Genomic DNA, 18,754 nt, shown 5'->3' with positions numbered 1-18,754 from the left:
CCGGTCACGTCCTTCGCCTCGCTCCCGACGGCGTTCCTCCAACCGATTGTCTAACCGTATAAGCGATACGTAAGCCCATCTAAATCCCGCGGTTCCTCCTTAGCTACCAGCTGCTCCTTCAGAACCAACAACAGTCCGTTTATGAAGGCGGCGCGAAGCGCAACATTATTCCAGCCGGACCTCGCAGCCGCGATGCGGAAGTCGACTGCATAAGCGGCTGCGCTCTCGCGTCCCTGTCTCATTGACAGCAGCACTGTTGAAGCGGTCTCTCCTCTGTTAGGGTGATCAAACACAGTTCTGAACTCCCCCACAAACCCAGTGTATGCTGATAACAACCGTGAGTTCTGTTCCCAGAGCGCCGTAGCCCAGGCGCGTGCTTTACCCCGAAGCAGAGCAATCACATAAGCTATTTTACTAGCATCTGACGCGTACATGACGGGACGTTGTGCGAAGACGAGCGAGCACTGCATAAGAAAGTCCGCGCATGTCTCCACACAACCTCCGTACGGCTCAGGAGGGCTAATGTATGCTTCAGGGTATGGTGGGAGGGGTTGTTGAACCACCACTGGAACATTTATATCCTGCACAGGGTCGGCAGGAGGACGAGCTGCAGCAGCGCCCTGAGCGCTCGCCGCCATCTGTGCGGAGAGAGCCTCCACCCTGCGGTTCAGGAGGATGTTTTGCTCGGTCATTTGATCCAACCGGGCCGTAAAGGCGGTGAGAATGTGCTGCAGCTCACCAATCACATCTCCTGCAGACGCCTGCGCTCCCTGCTCTCCCATTGGTCGTTCAACAACCGGGTGACGCCCCTCGGAGTCCATGACGCTGGCCGAGATATCCTGTTGTGAAAGTGTAGTGACACGGACCCACAACAGGGGGCACAAATGAACGGCCAATAGATGAGCCAAACAGTAACAATTTAATGTTGTGAAATGTGCACAACGAACATACAGACAATCTCAGAATATAATTACAGTCAAATCACAAAGGTGACGTGTGGGCAGGCTCGAGGATAGAAGACGTCTGTCCTGAGATGAACCGGAACCACACGATTTCCTCCGCCACCGAACCCAGAGAATACTGGAGCCGCCAAGTCCCGAATTCCTAGGTGATCACCGTCCCCGACTGTCGGATCTGGTACTGCTGGCGAGAACAAAGACAGTCAAGTGTGGGTGTGTGTACACCCAGTAACATAACGGTGGGAATGCCACCTCCACCTCTCACTCAATATGCTGATGTGTTTGCAGTGATCCCTCAGAGAAAAAGAGTGACGTCCTGCACTCACTCAGCTTCCACAAAACAAGGAACCGGTATGCCTGCAAACACTCACAATGTACAGATTACAGATAAACACAAAAAGGCTGAGGATATTACCTACAATGAAGTACGATATCTCGGCAACGAGGTGGAGATGACGTCTGGTCTTTATGGAGTGTGATGATGAAGAATGTGTGACAGCTGTCAGGAATTAATGAGTGACAGCTGTCACTCCCGGCTGTGTCTGTGGCAGCAGCGCCCTCTCGTGCCTGAAGCCCGCACTTCAGGCAGGGCGCCCTTTGGTGGTGGGCCAGCAGTACCTCTTCTGGCGGCCCACACAACAGCAGGGCCCGAGCCGGTACATAGGGGCTTACCAGGTCAGCCAGATAGGGAGGTGCAAGTCCATGAACGATTTTATAAACTAATAACAGTACTTTAAAATCTGATCTTGCAGCAACTGGAAGCCAGTGAAGAGACGCCAAAATGGGTGTAATGTGGTCAAACTTTCTGCTTTGTGTCAAAAATGTGGCAGCAGCATTTAGAACCAGTTGAAGACCCCTAATCCTGGACTGCAGTAAACCAGAAAATAGAGCATTACAATAGTCCAGTCTAGAAGAGACAAATGCATGAATCAAAGTCTCAGCATCAGCCATAGACAGGATGGGACGAATCTTCACTTTATTTCGCAAATGGAAGAAAGCAGTCCTCATAATGTCTCTAATGTGGAGATCAAGGACAACGTAGGATCAAAAATTACTCCAAGGTTCCTCACTTTATCCATATGATGTATAACACACGAACCTAAGGTAAGTGCTAGCTGATCAAATTGATGCCGATACCTCACTGGACCAAGAAACATAACTTCAGTATTATCAGAATTTAAAAGTAGGAAGTTACAAGACATCCAACTTATTACTGATGCAAGGCAATCTTCCAAAGATTTTATATGAGTGAGATTACCAGCAGTTATTGGCATATACAATTGAGTGTCATCAGCATAGCAATGAAAGGGAATCCCAAAGCACCGCGGTATATTCCCAAGGGGTGCTACATAAAGGGAAAAAGCAGGGGGCCTAAAGCGGATCCCTACGGAACCCCAAACTTCATGTACCTACAGAGGAGGTGCCATTACACAATACACAGTAAGAACGACTGGACAGGTATGACGTCAACCAGGCAAGAGCAGTTCCAGTAATCCCAAAGTGATTCTCCAGCCTACTGAGTAAAATATGATGATCCACAGTATCAAACGCAGCACTAAGATCCAACAGCACCAAGACTGTAGTGGTATCTGAGTTCATTGCTCGCAAAAGGTCATTCACTACTTTAGTGAGAGCCGTCTCTGTGGAATGATATTTTCTAAAAGCAGACTGCAGTGGCTCAAAAAGATTATTCTCAGTGAGGTAGTCCACGAGCTGTCGCAAAACCACTTTTTCCAGGATTTTAGAACAAAATGATAGATTTGATATCGGTCTATAATTTTTCAATACACTAGGGTCGAGATTGGATTTCTTAAGTAATGGTTTAATCACTGCATATCTGAAACATTTAGGAACAGATCCAGAAGTTAATGAGAGATTTATCATTTCCAGCACAGTCGGCCCAAGAGTGGGCCACAGGTCCTTAAACAGTTTTGTTGGTATAGGATCAAATAAACAGGTTGTGCTTTTAGTAGACGTCATGAGCTTCATCAGCGCGCCTAGCGAGATACCATCAAAATCTGTAAATCTGGGTACCACCTCAGTGGGACCATCCACCTCCATAGCAGTATGCGGTGGTTGGACCAAAGCCTGCTGAGATATACTCAACCTAATATCCTCAATTTTCTTCTCGAAATAGTCCAAGAAGTCCTGCGCTGAAAAGGGAGAGTGAATAACAGGTGGCTGTCCATGAATGAGAAATGCTACAGTTTCAAACAAAAACTTTGAGTTATGCTTGTTTTTATTGATCAAATCAGAATAATAGGCACGCTTTGTAGCCAGTAGTGCATGCTTATAATCTATGACAGCATCACGCCATGCAAGGTGGAACACCTCTAATTTAGAACTACGCCATTTCCGTTCCACACTTCTAGCCTTCTGCCTAAGGTCACGCAAGTAACCATTGAACCAAGGTGACTGCGCCTTGGGAAGGCGTGGCCTTAAAAGAGGAGGTGCGACCTTATCCAGTGTAGCCTTGAGCACTGAATTCAAGCCATCCGCAAGACTATCCACTGATTGAACATTCTCCAAACCTGAAGCCAAAAGTTTAGGCAGTCTGGCTTCGAGTTCAGTCATAGTTGAGGGATTAATGCATTGCCGCAGAGATAGATAAGGCTTTCGGTCCACTAAACGCGGCAACATAAATGCACACCTAATAAATGAGTGGTCAGAAACCACCGAGGCAAGAGGCAAAATGTCAGTGTTCGTGACAGCAAGGCCACATGTGAGAACCAAATCAAGGGTATTTCCACTAATGTTTCGTTGAATCCTGAATGCATTGCTGGAATCCCAACACATCCACAAGTTCCATAAATGACTTGCAAAGGGGATCAGGGAGCTTATTTATATGAATGTTAAAGTCACCAATAATCAAAATGTTGTCCGCACTAGCTGACAGGCACCTTTATTAACGGGGTCCTTCTTAGGCCCCCTGCTTTTCTCCCTTTATATAGCACCTCTTGGGCACATATTGCAGCATTTTCGGGTTACCTTTCACTGCTATGCTGATGATACTCAGTTATACATGTTGATAACTGCTGGTAATCTCATCTACATAAAATTCTTAGAAGATTGCCTTGCATCAGTGAGAAGTTGGATGTCTCATAACTTCCTACTTTTAAACTCTGATAAGACTGAAATGATGGCTCTTGGTCCAGTGAGACATCGGTATCAATTTGACCAGTTAATGCTCAGCCTTGGCTTGTGTGTCATAAATCACATTGACAAAGTGAGGAACCTTGGGGTAATTTTTGATCCTACGTTGTCCTTTGACCTCCACATTAGAGATATTACTAGGACTGCTTTCTTCCACCTGTGAAATATAGCTAAGGTTCGTCCCATCCTGTCTATGGCTGATGCTGAGACCCTGATTCATGCATTTATCTCTTCTAGATTGGACTACTGCAATGTTCTATTTTCTGGTTTACCGCAGTCCAGCATTAGGGCTCTCCAATTGGTTCAAAATACTGCAGTCAGACTTTTGACAGGAAGCAGAAAGTTTGACCACATTACACCCATTTTGGCGTCTCTTCACTGGCTTCCTGTTGTGAAAGTGTAGGTACACGGACCCACAACAGGGGGCGCAATGAACGGACAATGGAGAAAGGTGAATAACAAGTTTTACTGTTGTGAAAAGAGCACAACCAATACAACAATTAATAATTTGGAGTTTGAAGCCGAAATCTGCTGGTGTCGTGTGGGCAGGCTCGAAGGTAGGAGGCGTCCGTCCTAGTCGAACCGGAACCACCCAGATTTCCTCTGCCACCGAACCCCAGAAGTACTGGAACCGCCAAGTCCCGAATTCCAGGTGGCCACTGCCTCCGCTCGTCGGATCCGGTACTGCTGGCGGGAAAGAGCACAAACACACAGGTATGGGTGCGACAGCACCCAGTAGACAGAGAGGGGAGAAGCCGCCTCCACCTCTTGTTACAATGAAGCAGGAAAGGTGAGTACTTATCCAAGCAAGTAGCTTTCTGTAGTCAGCTGTCCTGAAAAGGTTTACCAAGGTTTATCAGAGTCTTCAATATGAGCTTGCAGAGAAGGTTACCTTAATCTCAAGGCGATATCTCGGCACTGAGGTGGAGACGCTGTCCTGCTGATATACCTCCGTCCTGAGTGCAGTCAGCTGTGTCCAGTAATGGGTGACAGCTGTCACCCTGGCAGCCTTCGTCGGCGGCAGCGCCCTCTGGTGCCTGGAGCCCGCACTCCAGGCAGGGCGCCCTCTGGTGGTGGTGGGCCAGCAGTACCTCCTCTTCAGCGGCCCACACAACAGGACCCCCCCCTCAACGGGCGCCTCCTGGCGCACGACCGGGCTTGTCCGGATGGCGTCGGTAGAAGTCGGCCAGGAGGGCCGGGTCCAGGATGAAGCCCTTCTTCACCCAGGAGCGCTCCTCGGGCCGTACCCCTCCCAGTCCACCAGGTACTGAAAACCCCGGCCCATTCGACGGACATCGAGGAGCCGGCGCACGGTCCAAGCCGGTTCCCCGTCGATGATCCGGGCAGGAGGTGGTGCCGGACCCGGGGTGCAGAGGGGTGAGGTGTGATGGGGTTTTATCCGGGAGACGTGAAACACTGGGTGAATCCGCAGTGAGGCCGGAAGCTGAAGCCTCACTGCGGCGGGATTGATGACTTTGAGGACCTTGAAGGGACCGATGTATCGTTCTTGGAGCTTGGGGGAGTCCACTTGAAGGGGAATGTCCTTGGTGGACAACCACACTTCCTGCCCAGGACGATACGTGGGGGCCGGGGCCCGCCGCCGGTCTGCATGTTTCTTCGCCCTCGTCCGGGCCTTCAACAAAGCAGAGCGGGCAGCACGCCACACCCGACGGCACTTCCGTAGGTGGGCCTGGACCGAGGGCACACCGACCTCTCCCTCGACCACCGGAAACAAGGGGGGCTGATACCCCAAGCACACCTCAAACGGGGAGAGGCCGGTGGCTGATGACACTTGGCTGTTGTGGGCGTACTCGATCCAGGCCAGGTGGGTACTCCAGGCCGTCGGGTGCGCGGCTGTCACACAGCGTAGTGTCTGCTCCAATTCTTGGTTGGCCCGCTCTGCTTGCCCGTTGGTCTGGGGGTGGTACCCGGACGAAAGGCTGACCGAGGCCCCCAGTTCCCGGCAGAAGCTCCTCCAGACATGTGAGGTGAACTGGGGACTGCGATCGGAGACGATGTCTGATGGTATGCCATGCAGACGGACGACGTGGTGGACCAGGAGGTCCGCTGTCTCCTGGGCCGTAGGGAGCTTCGGGAGGGCCACGAAGTGGGCCGCCTTGGAGAAACGGTCCACTATCGTGAAGACGACGGTGTTTCCCTGGGACGGCGGGAGACCCGTGACGAAGTCCAGGCCGATGTGGGACCAGGGGCGATGAGGCACGGGCAGTGGCTGTAGCTGCCCTGAGGTCTTCTGGTGATTGGCCTTGCCCCTGGCGCAGGTGGTACAAGCCTGGACGTAGTCCCGGACGTCGGTCTCCAGGGATGCCCACCAGAAGCGTTGCCGGACGACTGCCACGGTCCTTCGCACCCCTGGGTGACAGGAGAGCTTAGAACCGTGACAGAAGTCTAGGACTGCGGCCCTGGCCTCTGGTGGGACGTATAGTTTGTTCTTTGGTCCGTCTCCGGGGTCCGGGACACGGGTCAGGGCCTCCCGGACGGTCTTCTCCACGTCCCAGGTGAGGGCGGCCACGATAGCGGACTCCGGGATGATGGGATCCGGGGGATCCGACGGTTCCGTTCTGACCTCCTCTTCGTGCACCCGGGACAATGCATCCGATCGCTGGTTCTTGGTCCCGGGGCGGTAGGTAATCCGGAAGTCAAAACGGCCAAAGAACAATGACCAGCGGGCTTGCCTGGGGTTCAGACGCTTAGCGGTCCTGATGTACTCCAGGTTCCGATGGTCAGTGAAAACCGTGAATGGCACGGCTGTTCCCTCCAACAGATGTCTCCACTCTTCGAGGGCCTCTTTCACAGCAAGGAGTTCCCGATTGCCGACGTCATAGTTCCGTTCAGCGGGGGTCAACCTGCGAGGAAAAATAGGCACACGGGTGAAGGACCTTATCGGTCTTCCCGCTCTGGGAGAGCACCGCTCCTATCCCTGAGTCCGAGGCATCCACTTCAACCACTAACTGGCGGCTAGGATCGGGCTGCACCAGAACTGGTGCAGACGAGAAGCGCCGTTTCAACTCCTTGAACGCGGCCTCGCACCGGTCCGACCAGGTGAAGGGAACTTTTGGAGAGGTCAGGGCTGTCAGGGGGCTAACTACCTGACTGTAGCCCTTAATGAACCTCCTGTAAAATTCGCAAAGCCGAGGAACTGTTGCAGCTTCCTACGGCTAGTGGGTTGGGGCCAATCTCTCACCGCCGCAACCTTGGCCGGATCCGGGGCGACGGAGTTAGAGGAGATGATAAACCCCAGGAAGGACAAAGAAGTGCGGTGGAACTCACACTTCTCGCCCTTCACAAACAGACGGTTCTCCAACAACCGCTGCAGGACCTGACGGACATGCCGGACATGAGTCTCAGGATCCGCTGCAACTCACCGACTACCCTCCCGAAGCCGCCGCTGCGCCCTGTTCTTCCATTGGCCGTTCAACAGCCGGTTGACGCCCCTCGGGATCCATGACGCTGGCCGAGATATCCTGTTGTGAAAGTGTAGGTACACGGACCCACAACAGGGGGCGCAATGAACGGACAATGGAGAAAGGTGAATAACAAGTTTTACTGTTGTGAAAAGAGCACAACCAATACAACAATTAATAATTTGGAGTTTGAAGCCGAAATCTGCTGGTGTCGTGTGGGCAGGCTCGAAGGTAGGAGGCGTCCGTCCTAGTCGAACCGGAACCACCCAGATTTCCTCTGCCACCGAACCCCAGAAGTACTGGAACCGCCAAGTCCCGAATTCCCAGGTGGCCACTGCCTCCGCTCGTCGGATCCGGTACTGCTGGCGGGAAAGAGCACAAACACACAGGTATGGGTGCGACAGCACCCAGTAGACAGAGAGGGGAGAAGCCGCCTCCACCTCTTGTTACAATGAAGCAGGAAAGGTGAGTACTTATCCAAGCAAGTAGCTTTCTGTAGTCAGCTGTCCTGAAAAGGTTTACCAAGGTTTATCAGAGTCTTCAATATGAGCTTGCAGAGAAGGTTACCTTAATCTCAAGGCGATATCTCGGCACTGAGGTGGAGACGCTGTCCTGCTGATATACCTCCGTCCTGAGTGCAGTCAGCTGTGTCCAGTAATGGGTGACAGCTGTCACCCTGGCAGCCTTCGTCGGCGGCAGCGCCCTCTGGTGCCTGGAGCCCGCACTCCAGGCAGGGCGCCCTCTGGTGGTGGTGGGCCAGCAGTACCTCCTCTTCAGCGGCCCACACAACACTTCCTGTCCCAGTGAGATCAGATTTTAAGCTTCTGCTGCTAGTCTATAAAATTGTTCATGGACTGGCACCTCCCCACCTAGCTGGCCTACTTGAACCCTATGTACCGGCCCAGGTTCTGTGTTCTCAGGGTGCAGGACTACTTTGTGTCCCTAAGGTGAATAAGAAGTCTGTGGGTCACAGAGCTTTCTCTTATCGTGCCCCTGTTCTGTGAATGATCTCCCTGCATCAATAAAACAGTCAGATTCTGTGGAGACTTTCAAGTCCAGACTTAAGACGCACTTATTTTCCTTTTCTTATGGCTAGCATACTGGTATAGTATGTTACTATGCTTTTTACTCTTTTAATTCATTTTATTAGTAAACACAGTGTGCCGCGGCCTCAACTTTATCTAAATTCTGGGTCTTTTAGTGAAGTTTAGGGCTAGTGGCCAGCGATCACCTTAGTATTTCTTCTGTTTTTCTTGTTGCTTAATGCTGACAAATTATACTGTATTTCTTGTCTTTCTGATGCCTGTTGTTGTCCATTCGGCTGCTCCCATTTTTCATTTGGGGTCGCCACAGTGGATACAGCCAGATCCGCATTTGTATTTGCACAAATTTTACGCCAGATGCCCTTCCTGATGCAACTCCAGAGTAACCTGGAGAAACACACACAGCCGCTGGTGTTCCAAAGAGGTCTCCCATCCAAGTATTAACCAGGTCCTGCACTGCTTAGCTTCTGAGATCTGATCAGACTTACACAGAGCAGATCTGTTTTTTTTCCTCTCTGTTTGAGGTGCAGCTCCATCCAGAGATGGGTGTGGTATTTGTGCTGGAGCCCCTCCTGTCCTGAGCACCAACAGCATTTCCTGTATGTTTGTTTTGTTAATTGTTTTGTAATTTATGTCTGTATCATGGCCCAAGCAGAGGGTCACCCCTTTGAGTCTGGTCTGCTTGAGGTTTCTTCCTCAGAGGGAGTTTTTTCTTACCACTGTTGCTCTGGAGGTTGGTAAGGTTGGCCCTTATTTGCGTGAAGCGCTTTGAGGCAACTCTGTTGTGATTTGACGCTATATGAATGAAAATAAATTGAAATCTCATCAAACAGTGATCATTAATAATAACGTCAGATGAGACCACAAGGGACTTTTTAAATCACTACTGCTTTTTTTCTTTATACACAGACTGATGTCTTTGATTATGGTCCCGGCGGCTCAGACAGACTTCGTATCTACATATTCAACAGTATCCATCAAAACTGCTGGGAGCAACCTTTATGAAGGAAAAGAGATATTTTGTACTTTAAAAAAAGGGCAGAGTTGACCCATGTCAAACCTGTGTGAAAGAGGTTTTAGGATTTTCAAAGTTTTAGGAGACTCCTATTATCATTTGGAGGAAGTACTTTGAGCTTTAAAAGTGACTGAATATTTATTGAGTATTGTCAAAACTTATGCTCTGGATTTAAAGCAGCACCGAACTGTGGATCCTTTTGTGGTTCTGCTGGTTCTTGTTTTGCTTTAACTGTTGCAGTTATTTGAAGCCATTTATTTTTAACATAGAAATCATTAAATTCAAGTCTTTACATCTGCAAATCTCAGGTCCTGCTTGTCCTCCTGGCCTCCAGGGGGAGTCATGGTGGAAGTCCTGGCACCTCTCACAGTTTTCACCAGCTGTGTTTTGTTGGCAAACACAGTGGCCGTGGACCTGAAAAAGGCCAAAATCCCAGCTGTCAATTCTTTATTGTGTTGATTGTTACTGATCACCAGCTCTGAAGTGATCCATACCACGCCAGGCTGACTGAAGACGTCTCCGCGGCCTCCGTCCACCGGCACACACTCGCTGGCGTGTCCATTACAGAAGCAGCTTCCGCGGACCACCATGTCATACAAAGCGTAGTAATATTTGTTCTGAGGATTCCTGCGCCTCCGACTCAACAAGGTGTCACCCAGCGTAAAGAGACGGGTGAAGTTGACCCGTATGTTGGTTATGGTGATCAGTTCTGATGAGGACAGAAGGTGTAAAGAAACATCATCCATTTCAGACGAGGTGCATTTTCAACCCAGATTCACAAAGTCAAACAGTCATTATGTAATAACCCAAAGATGTGACCCAGATGTGCGCATAACTGGTGCTCAGGTGCTCGTGCATCTTAAAAATAACCGATGCACAGCAGAACATGGAGAGAAGAGATGATGACAGATTGTAGGAAAAGCGCATTTCTCTGCGTTTTTATCATTTTTTATTAGCATTGCTGAGCACCAGTTTTGTGTACACCTGATAAGCATAATAGATCAGAAACATGCAATAATGCATGTAGGTGATAACTGCCATGATCAGTCATTGCTGAAAATGTGTCGAGATTGACATTTTTAATCAGTTTAGCCTTTTGATTTCCAGTACGTTTCACTTGAAATTAAAACGCCACAATGTGACTGCTTCATGATCACGGAGGGTCATGTGACCACGGAGGGTCATATGACGCAGGTCATTTGTGGATCCAATCATTGGTTGGCTTAGCTGCCATAAATAAGTAAATACAAATTGCACCGGCTGCAAGAGGGTTGGACTTGGCTGTGGGAGAGTTGGTGGAAAAAGTTCCCAAACTGTGGAAATATTTGTGGTGAAGAAAAGGAAGACATAATGAGCTGTATACAGGATGTACTACTTCCTGTGTAGGAGATGCAACCTGAAACTTCATTCTGAAAGTTCTTTCTCCTCTATTCTTCTCTGTACACCAACAGCTGCACCTCCAGTCACCAGTCTGTAAAGCTCCTGAAGTTCATGGATGATACAACCCTCATCGGACTCATCTCTGATGGGACGAGTCTGCCTACAGATGGGAGATTGACCACCTGGTGTCCAGGTGCAGACAGAACAACCTGCACCTAAATGCCCTCCAGACAGTAGAGATGGTTGTTGACTTCAGAAAGAACCCAGTCCCAGCCAACCCCATCATCCTGTGTGACTCCCCAGTCGCCGTTGTGGAGTCCTTCTCTGATACCTGGGGATCACCATCACCCAGGACCTCAAGTGGGAGCTGAACATCAGCTCTCTCACCAAGAGAGCACAACAGAGGATGTACTTTCTGCAGCAGCTGAGGAAGTTCAACCTGCCAAAAACAATGAGGGTGAACTTCTACACTGCCATCACTGAGTCCATCATCTCCTCCTCCATCATCGTCTGGAACACTGTCGCCACTGCTAAGGACAGGAGCAGACTGCAGCACATCATCCATACAGCAGAGAAGGTGATCGATTACAGTCTCCCATCCCTACAGGACCTGTACACCTCCAGGTCCCTGAGGTGAGCAAGGAAGATAGTGGCCGATCCCTCTCACCCAGGACACAATGTTTTTGTCACCCTCCCATCTGGCAGACGGCTGAGGTCCATCAGGACTAAAACCTCTAGACATAAAAATAGCTTCTTTCCATCCACAGCTAGACTTATAAATAATGCCAGAGAACATTGCTCGGGACAGAAGGGGAATGAAAGTCAGTAGAAGCAAGACTGAGTCCATGTGTGTGAATGAGAGGGAGCCCAGTGGAATAGTGCAGTTACAAATCAAATCAAATCAATTTTATTTATATAGCGCCAAATCACAACAAACAGTTGCCCCAAGGCGCTTTATATTGTAAGGCAAGGCCATACAATAATTATGTAAAACCCCAACGGTCAAAACAACCCCCTGTGAGCAAGCACTTGGCGACAGTGGGAAGGAAAAACTCCCTTTTAACAGGAAGAAACCTCCAGCAGAACCAGGCTCAGGGAGGGGCAGTCTTCTGCTGGGACTGGTTGGGGCTGAGGGAGAGAACCAGGAAAAAGACATGCTGTGGAGGGGAGCAGAGATCGATCACTAATGATTAAATGCAGAGTGGTGCATACAGAGCAAAAAGAGAAAGAAACACTCAGTGCATCATGGGAACCTCCCAGCAGTCTAAGTCTATAGCAGCATAACTAAGGGATGGTTCAGGGTCACCTGATCCAGCCCTAAGTATAAGCTTTAGCAAAAAGGAAAGTTTTAAGCCTAATCTTAAAAGTAGAGAGGGTGTCTGTCTCCCTGATCTGAATTGGGAGCTGGTTCCACAGGAGAGGAGCCTGAAAGCTGAAGGCTCTGCCTCCCATTCTACTCTTACAAACCCTAGGAACTACAAGTAAGCCTGCAGTCTGAGAGCGAAGTGCTCTATTGGGGTGATATGGTACTATGAGGTCCCTAAGATAAGATGGGACCTGATTATTCAAAACCTTATAAGTAAGAAGAAGAATTTTAAATTCTATTCTAGAATTAACAGGAAGCCAATGAAGAGAGGCCAATATGGGTGAGATATGCTCTCTCCTTCTAGTCCCTGTCAGTACTCTAGCTGCAGCATTTTGAATTAACTGAAGGCTTTTCAGGGCTGAAAAGCCTTCAGGACAACCAGAGTAAGGATCTGGTTAGACACCATGTTTCTAAGATTTGTGGGGCCAAGTACAATAACTTCAGTTTTATCTGAGTTTAAAAGCAGGAAATTAGAGGTCATCCATGTCTTTATGTCTGTAAGACAATCCTGCAGTGTAACTAATTGGTGTGTGTCCTCTGGCTTCATGGATAGATAAAGCTGGGTATCATCAGCGTAACAATGAAAATTTAAGCAATGCTTTCTAATAATACTGCCTAAGGGAAGCATGTATAAAGTGAATAAAATTGGTCCCAGCACAGAACCTTGTGGAACTCCATAATTAACCTTAGTCTGTGAAAAAGATTCCCCATTTACATGAACAAATTGTAATCTATTAGATAAATATGATTCAAACCACCACAGCGCAGTGCCTTTAATACCTATGGCATGCTCTAATCTCTGTAATAAAATTTTATGGTCAACAGTATCAAAAGCAGCACTGAGGTCTAACAGAACAAGCACAGAGATGAGTCCACTGTCTGAGGCCATAAGAAGATCATTTGTAACCTTCACTAATGCTGTTTCTGTACTATGATGAATTCTGAAACCTGACTGAAACTCTTCAAATAGACCATTCCTCTGCAGATGATCAGTTAGCTGTTTTACAACTACCCTTTCAAGAATTTTTGAGAGAAAAGGAAGGTTGGAGATTGGCCTATAATTAGCTAAGATAGCTGGGTCAAGTGATGGCTTTTTAAGTAATGGTTTAATTACTGCCACCTTAAAAGCCTGTGGTACATAGCCAACTAATAAAGATAGATTGATCATATTTAAGATCGAAGCATTAATTAATGGTAGGGCTTCCTTGAGCAGCCTGGTAGGAATGGGGTCTAGTAGACATGTTGATTGTTTGGAGGAAGTAACTAATGAAAATAACTCAGACAGAACAATCGGAGAGAAAGAGTCTAACCAAATACCGGCATTACTGAAAGCAGCCAAAGATAACGATACGTCTTTGGGATGGTTATGAGTAATTTTTTCTCTAATAGTTAAAATTTTATTAGCAAAGAAAGTCATGAAGTCATTACTAGTTAAAGTTAAAGGAATACTTGGCTCAATAGAGCTCTGACTCTTTGTCAGCCTGGCTACAGTGCTGAAAAGAAACCTGGGGTTGTTCTTATTTTCTTCAATTAGTGATGAGTAGTAAGATGTCCTAGCTTTACGGAGGGCTTTTTTAATAGAGCAACAGACTCTTTTTCCAGGCTAAGTGAAGATCTTCTAAATTAGTGAGATGCCATTTCCTCTCCAACTTACGGGTTATCTGCTTTAAGCTGCGAGTTTGTGACTTATACCACGGAGTCAGGCACTCCTGATTTAAGGCTCTCTTTTTCAGAGGAGCTACAGCATCCAAAGTTGTCCTCAATGAGGATATAAAACTATTGACGAGATAATCTATCTCACTCACAGAGTTTAGGTAGCTACTCTGCCCTGTGTTGGTATATGGCATTGGAGAACATAACAAAGAAGGAATCACATCCTTAAACCTAGTTACAGTGCTTTCTGAAAGACTTTTAGTGTAATGAAACTTATTCCGCACTGCAGGGTAGTCCATCAGAGTAAATGTAAATGTTATTAAGAAATGATCAGACAGAAGGGGGTTTTTAGGGAATACTGTTAAGTCTTCAATTTCCATACCATAAGTCAGAACAAGATCTAAGGTATGATTAAAGTGGTGGGTGGACTCATTTACATTTTGAGCAAAGCCAACTGAGTCTAATAATAGATTAAATGCAGTGTTGAGGCTGTCATTCTCAGCATCTATGTGGATGTTAAAATCGCCCACTATAATTATCTTATCTGAGCTAAGCACTAAGTCAGACAAAAGGTCTGAATATTCACAGAGAAACTCACAGTAACGACCAGGTGGACGATAGATAACAACAAATAAAACTGTTTTTTGGGACTTCCAATTTGGATGGACGAGACTAAGAGTCAAGCTTTCAAATGAATTAAAGCTCTGTCTGGGTTTTTGATTAATTAATAAGCTGGAATGGAAGATTGCTGCTAATCCTCCTCCTCGGCCTGTGCTACGAGCATTCTGACAGTTAGTGTGACTCAGGGGTGTTGACTCATTTAAACTAACATATTCATCCTGCTGTAACCAGGTTTCTGTAAGGCCGAATAAATCAATATGTTGATCAATTATTATATCATTTACTAACAGGGACTTAGAAGAGAGAGACCTAATGTTTAATAGACCACATTTAACTGTTTTAGTCTGTGGTGCAGTTGAAGGTGCTATATTATTTTTTCTTTTTGAATTTTTATGCTTAAATAGATTTTTACTGGTTATTGGTGGTCTGGGAGCAGGCACCGTCTCTACGGGGATGGGGTAATGAGGGGATGGCAGGGGGAGAGAAGCTGCAGAGAGGTGTGTAAGACTACAACTCTGCTTCCTGGTCCCAACCCTGGATAGTCACGGTTTGGAGGATTTAAGAAAATTGGCCAGATTTCTAGAAATGAGAGCTGCTCCATCCAAAGTGGGATGGATGCCGTCTCTCCTAACAAGACCAGGTTTTCCCCAGAAGCTTTGCCAATTATCTATGAAGCCCACCTCATTTTTTGGACACCACTCAGAGGAGTAGAAGTGGTGAAAGTAGATGAGTTTAAATATTTGGGGTCAACTGTTCAAAGTAATGGAGAGTGTGGTAAAGAGGTGAAGAAGAGAGTGCAGGCAGGGTGGAGTGGGTGGAGAAAGGTGGCAGGAGGGATTTGTGACCGAAGAAAGTGACCGACTGAAGAAGAGAAGAAGAAAGTTTACAAGACAGTAGTGAGACCAGCTATGTTGGACGGCTTAGAGACAGTGGCACTAACAAAAAGACAGGAGGCGGAGCTGAAGATGTTGAGATTCTCTTTGGGAGTGACGAGGATGGACAAGATTAGGAATGAACATATCAGAGGGACGGCTAAGGTGGTACGGTTTGGAGACAAAGTCAGAGAGGTGAGACTGAGATGGTTTGGACATGTGCAGAGGGACCCAGGGTATATAGAGAGAAGGATGCTGAGGATGGAGCCACCAGGCAGGAGGAGAAGAGGGAGGACAAAGAGGAGGTTAAAGAAGTAACTAGAGTCCCACGCTCATATGACGCAAACCTCCGCCAACACTAGTTTCCAATTCCACAAATTTTTACCTTGGAAAAAAGTTTCAAGGTCAAAGTTTTCTTACAAGTGTCTTTTCATAAATTAAATTTGAAGTGTTCAAATGTCAGGAGGATGTTTTTAGTTCATGCACTTGAATCAAAGCAGTTTTTTTCCTTTCAACTTTTTTGGTTTTTGAATTGTTTTTCAGATCATTTTCACAGAACTTTGGTTATTTCTGCTGTGCACAGTTTGTCATTGCTTTTTGGCACTTGGTTTCCAACTGATAACTGGAAGGCAAGCAGACATAAAACTGGAACCTCCATCCAGTTTCGGTGGTGTTGGTGAATCCATAACAGAAAAATTAGAGTGACTGAGGAACTTTTGATTAAAATCTAATGTAAAATATACATTAAATGGGGTTTTCAATGTTAAATTTAAATAGCCATAAAATGTGTAATCTGGAAAAGGTCTGGATCAAAGTTTGTCAGGTGATAAAGGATACGATCCTACATAACACTCATAAACATGAAGGAAATTTGATCTTTTTTGATAGAGCTATGAATTTAGAAAATTTGTTTAATGTTAAAGATAGGGATTTTTCCCATTTTGACCTTGACCCTTTGACCTTGCATATCAAGATATGAGTCTTCAGTAAAAATGTCATAAAGATATAAGAAAAATTGCTGTTCACAACCAAGCAAAATAACAAATGGGGTGAAAACAAAACCACCTCCAACTTCGACGGAGGAGGTAAAAATATTGCGCACACAGTGAGCTGATTTTTACCTGTTAAACCCTGTACGATTAACTCACAGTGCTCACCGATCGCTAATTACCACCACTTCATACATGTTTCAATAAGTCCATCTGAAAGTCAATCAGAAATCACCTCACCTTGGATATGGTGTGCATACGGGTCTTCAATTTCAAATATTGGATCCAAAGCTTTCAGCACCACCTGGTGGACAAAAGTAAAGCATCAGAAAATCTCACTGTGTGTGTGTGTGTGTGTGTGTTTGTGTGTGTGTGTGTGTGTGTGTGTGTGTGTGTGTGTGTGTGTGTGTGTGTGTGAGCGTGCACCTCTCCTTCAGAGGATGGTTCAGAACCAGAGTACCGGCTGTCACATATGACATCATCCACACTATCAGCCATGTGCGCAGAAACTTCGGGGAAATGAAGAGGACAGTCCTCTGCAAAGTAACGATAAACCTTCCATGTTCGCCCGTAGTCTTTGGACCGTTCCACCAACATGGCTGCAGGACGGAAACTCTGCAATGAGACCGAAGGACATTTTGTCTTCTACTGTCACATCTGTTCACGTCTAAATGCTCAGCTGAGCCTTGAGGCCAAAAGTTTAGACTTCAAGGGGGAGCACTCATCTTTAAAACACACCCGCTGATGATCACAGCAGGTCCAGAGTGTGGCCACACGGGGCACCGGGGCCGGACCTGACCTCATTCTTGTGTGTGTGTGTCTAGATCAGGGGTCTGCAACCTTTACTGTCAAAACAACCATTTTTGGCCCATTTTCCACAAATAAAATTCTTCGAGAACCACAAAAAATATTTGACCTTTAAAATGAATGAATAAAGAAACACAGCTAAAGCCCCTTTCACACTGAGCCAACGTAGAGCTGCGTGATGCTGCGTACTGACTACGACGGGTTTCTGCAGCCCTACGTGGCAGTGCACTGAGGGACGCAAAGGGGTCTGTGAAACGAATGCAAAAATTAAACCCTAACCCTAATTAAACATGTTTAATTCAAAATTAAACATGTTTAATTAAAAAATTAAATGTTTAATTCAAAATTAAACGTTTAAAAAATTTAACGTTAAACATGTTTATTTAAAAAATTTAACATGTTTAATTAAAAAAATTTAACATGTTAAACATGTTTAATTAAAAAAAATTAACATGTTAAATATGTTTAATTAAAAAAATTTAACATGTTAAATATGTTTAATTAAAAAAATTTAACATGTTTAATTAAAAAATTGAACATGTTTAATTAAAAAATTTAACATGTTAAGCATGTTTAATTAAAAAATTTAACATGTTTATTTTTTTTAATTAAACATATTTATTTAAAAAATTCTGCTGGACCCTGCTGGCTGTGAAGCTTCAAAACCACGAAAGAAGAAGGCCGGCCAAGCTTCCACATCCATGAACTCCTCATGGATGAATCGCGCACGCAATCACAGCTGCAACTCCGCTTTCACATCCTCAAGTTCTCTCTTCTTGTAATGTATCAAATCCATCTACGTGTCCAGGCAGCCTGTAAAAATAGCATCATGGAGCCAAGCTTCTCTCCCCTTTTTATTTATTTATTGTTTACTTATTACCCCCTCTAGTGTAGAGGGGGTCTGGGTCTGGTTTGGGAACCACAGAATCTCATCTCTGCTGTTTGCGGACGATGTGGTTCTGCTGGCTTCGTCAAATCAGGACCTTCAGCGTGCACTGGGGCGGTTTTTGATGACATGAAAAATGTGGTGGTGGTGGGGGACCCATAATCAGACCCAGCGCCAGAAAAAAAATATTAAGGGGGCAATGAGTTTATCACAGGGGGCAGGGTTGCCCCCCCCCCCCCCCCAAAAAAAGTGCGCATGGGAGGGGACGTGCCTCTGAGCGGGCCTCATGTATCAACGTTGCTCACTTGTGGTGTAAATTTACAGTGTAAATTTGAAGTACACCAAAGTTGCCGTGACATGTATCAAGCAGTGCGCACCTGCCCATTTCCGGCGTATGCCCGACGTGACCTTGATAAATGCGGCGGGTGAAAACAATCGTAATTATAATAAACACGCCCATAAATATTCAGACTCCGCTTCAGACACACCCTCATTTTACGACATGGAAGCCAGGAAGACGGCAAAGAAAAAGAACTCCACCAATCACGACGCGTGCCAATAGAGCATCAAAGCAGCCGTTGTATTAAT

The 18,754-nt window shown here is 46.5% G+C and overlaps 1 protein-coding gene across 1 annotated transcript in view; it reads right to left on the bottom strand.

The window, feature by feature from the left end:
- lamb4 (laminin, beta 4) overlaps nt 1–18,754 on the bottom strand; it is a 320,650-nt gene that overhangs the window by 277,238 nt on the left and 24,658 nt on the right. Inside the window, exons 6-9 of the mRNA XM_034175562.1 lie at nt 16,900–17,088; nt 16,714–16,777; nt 10,087–10,301; nt 9,886–10,006 (exon numbers count right to left, since the gene is read on the bottom strand). Coding sequence (XP_034031453.1) covers nt 9,886–10,006; nt 10,087–10,301; nt 16,714–16,777; nt 16,900–17,088 — 589 coding nt within the window. The remainder of the gene's footprint in view (nt 1–9,885; nt 10,007–10,086; nt 10,302–16,713; nt 16,778–16,899; nt 17,089–18,754) is intronic.

This window comes from Thalassophryne amazonica, chromosome 8 (assembly GCF_902500255.1).
Source record: "Thalassophryne amazonica chromosome 8, fThaAma1.1, whole genome shotgun sequence".
Classification (NCBI taxonomy): Eukaryota; Metazoa; Chordata; class Actinopteri; order Batrachoidiformes; family Batrachoididae; genus Thalassophryne; species Thalassophryne amazonica.
This window is presented reverse-complemented; position numbering and strand designations above follow the sequence as displayed.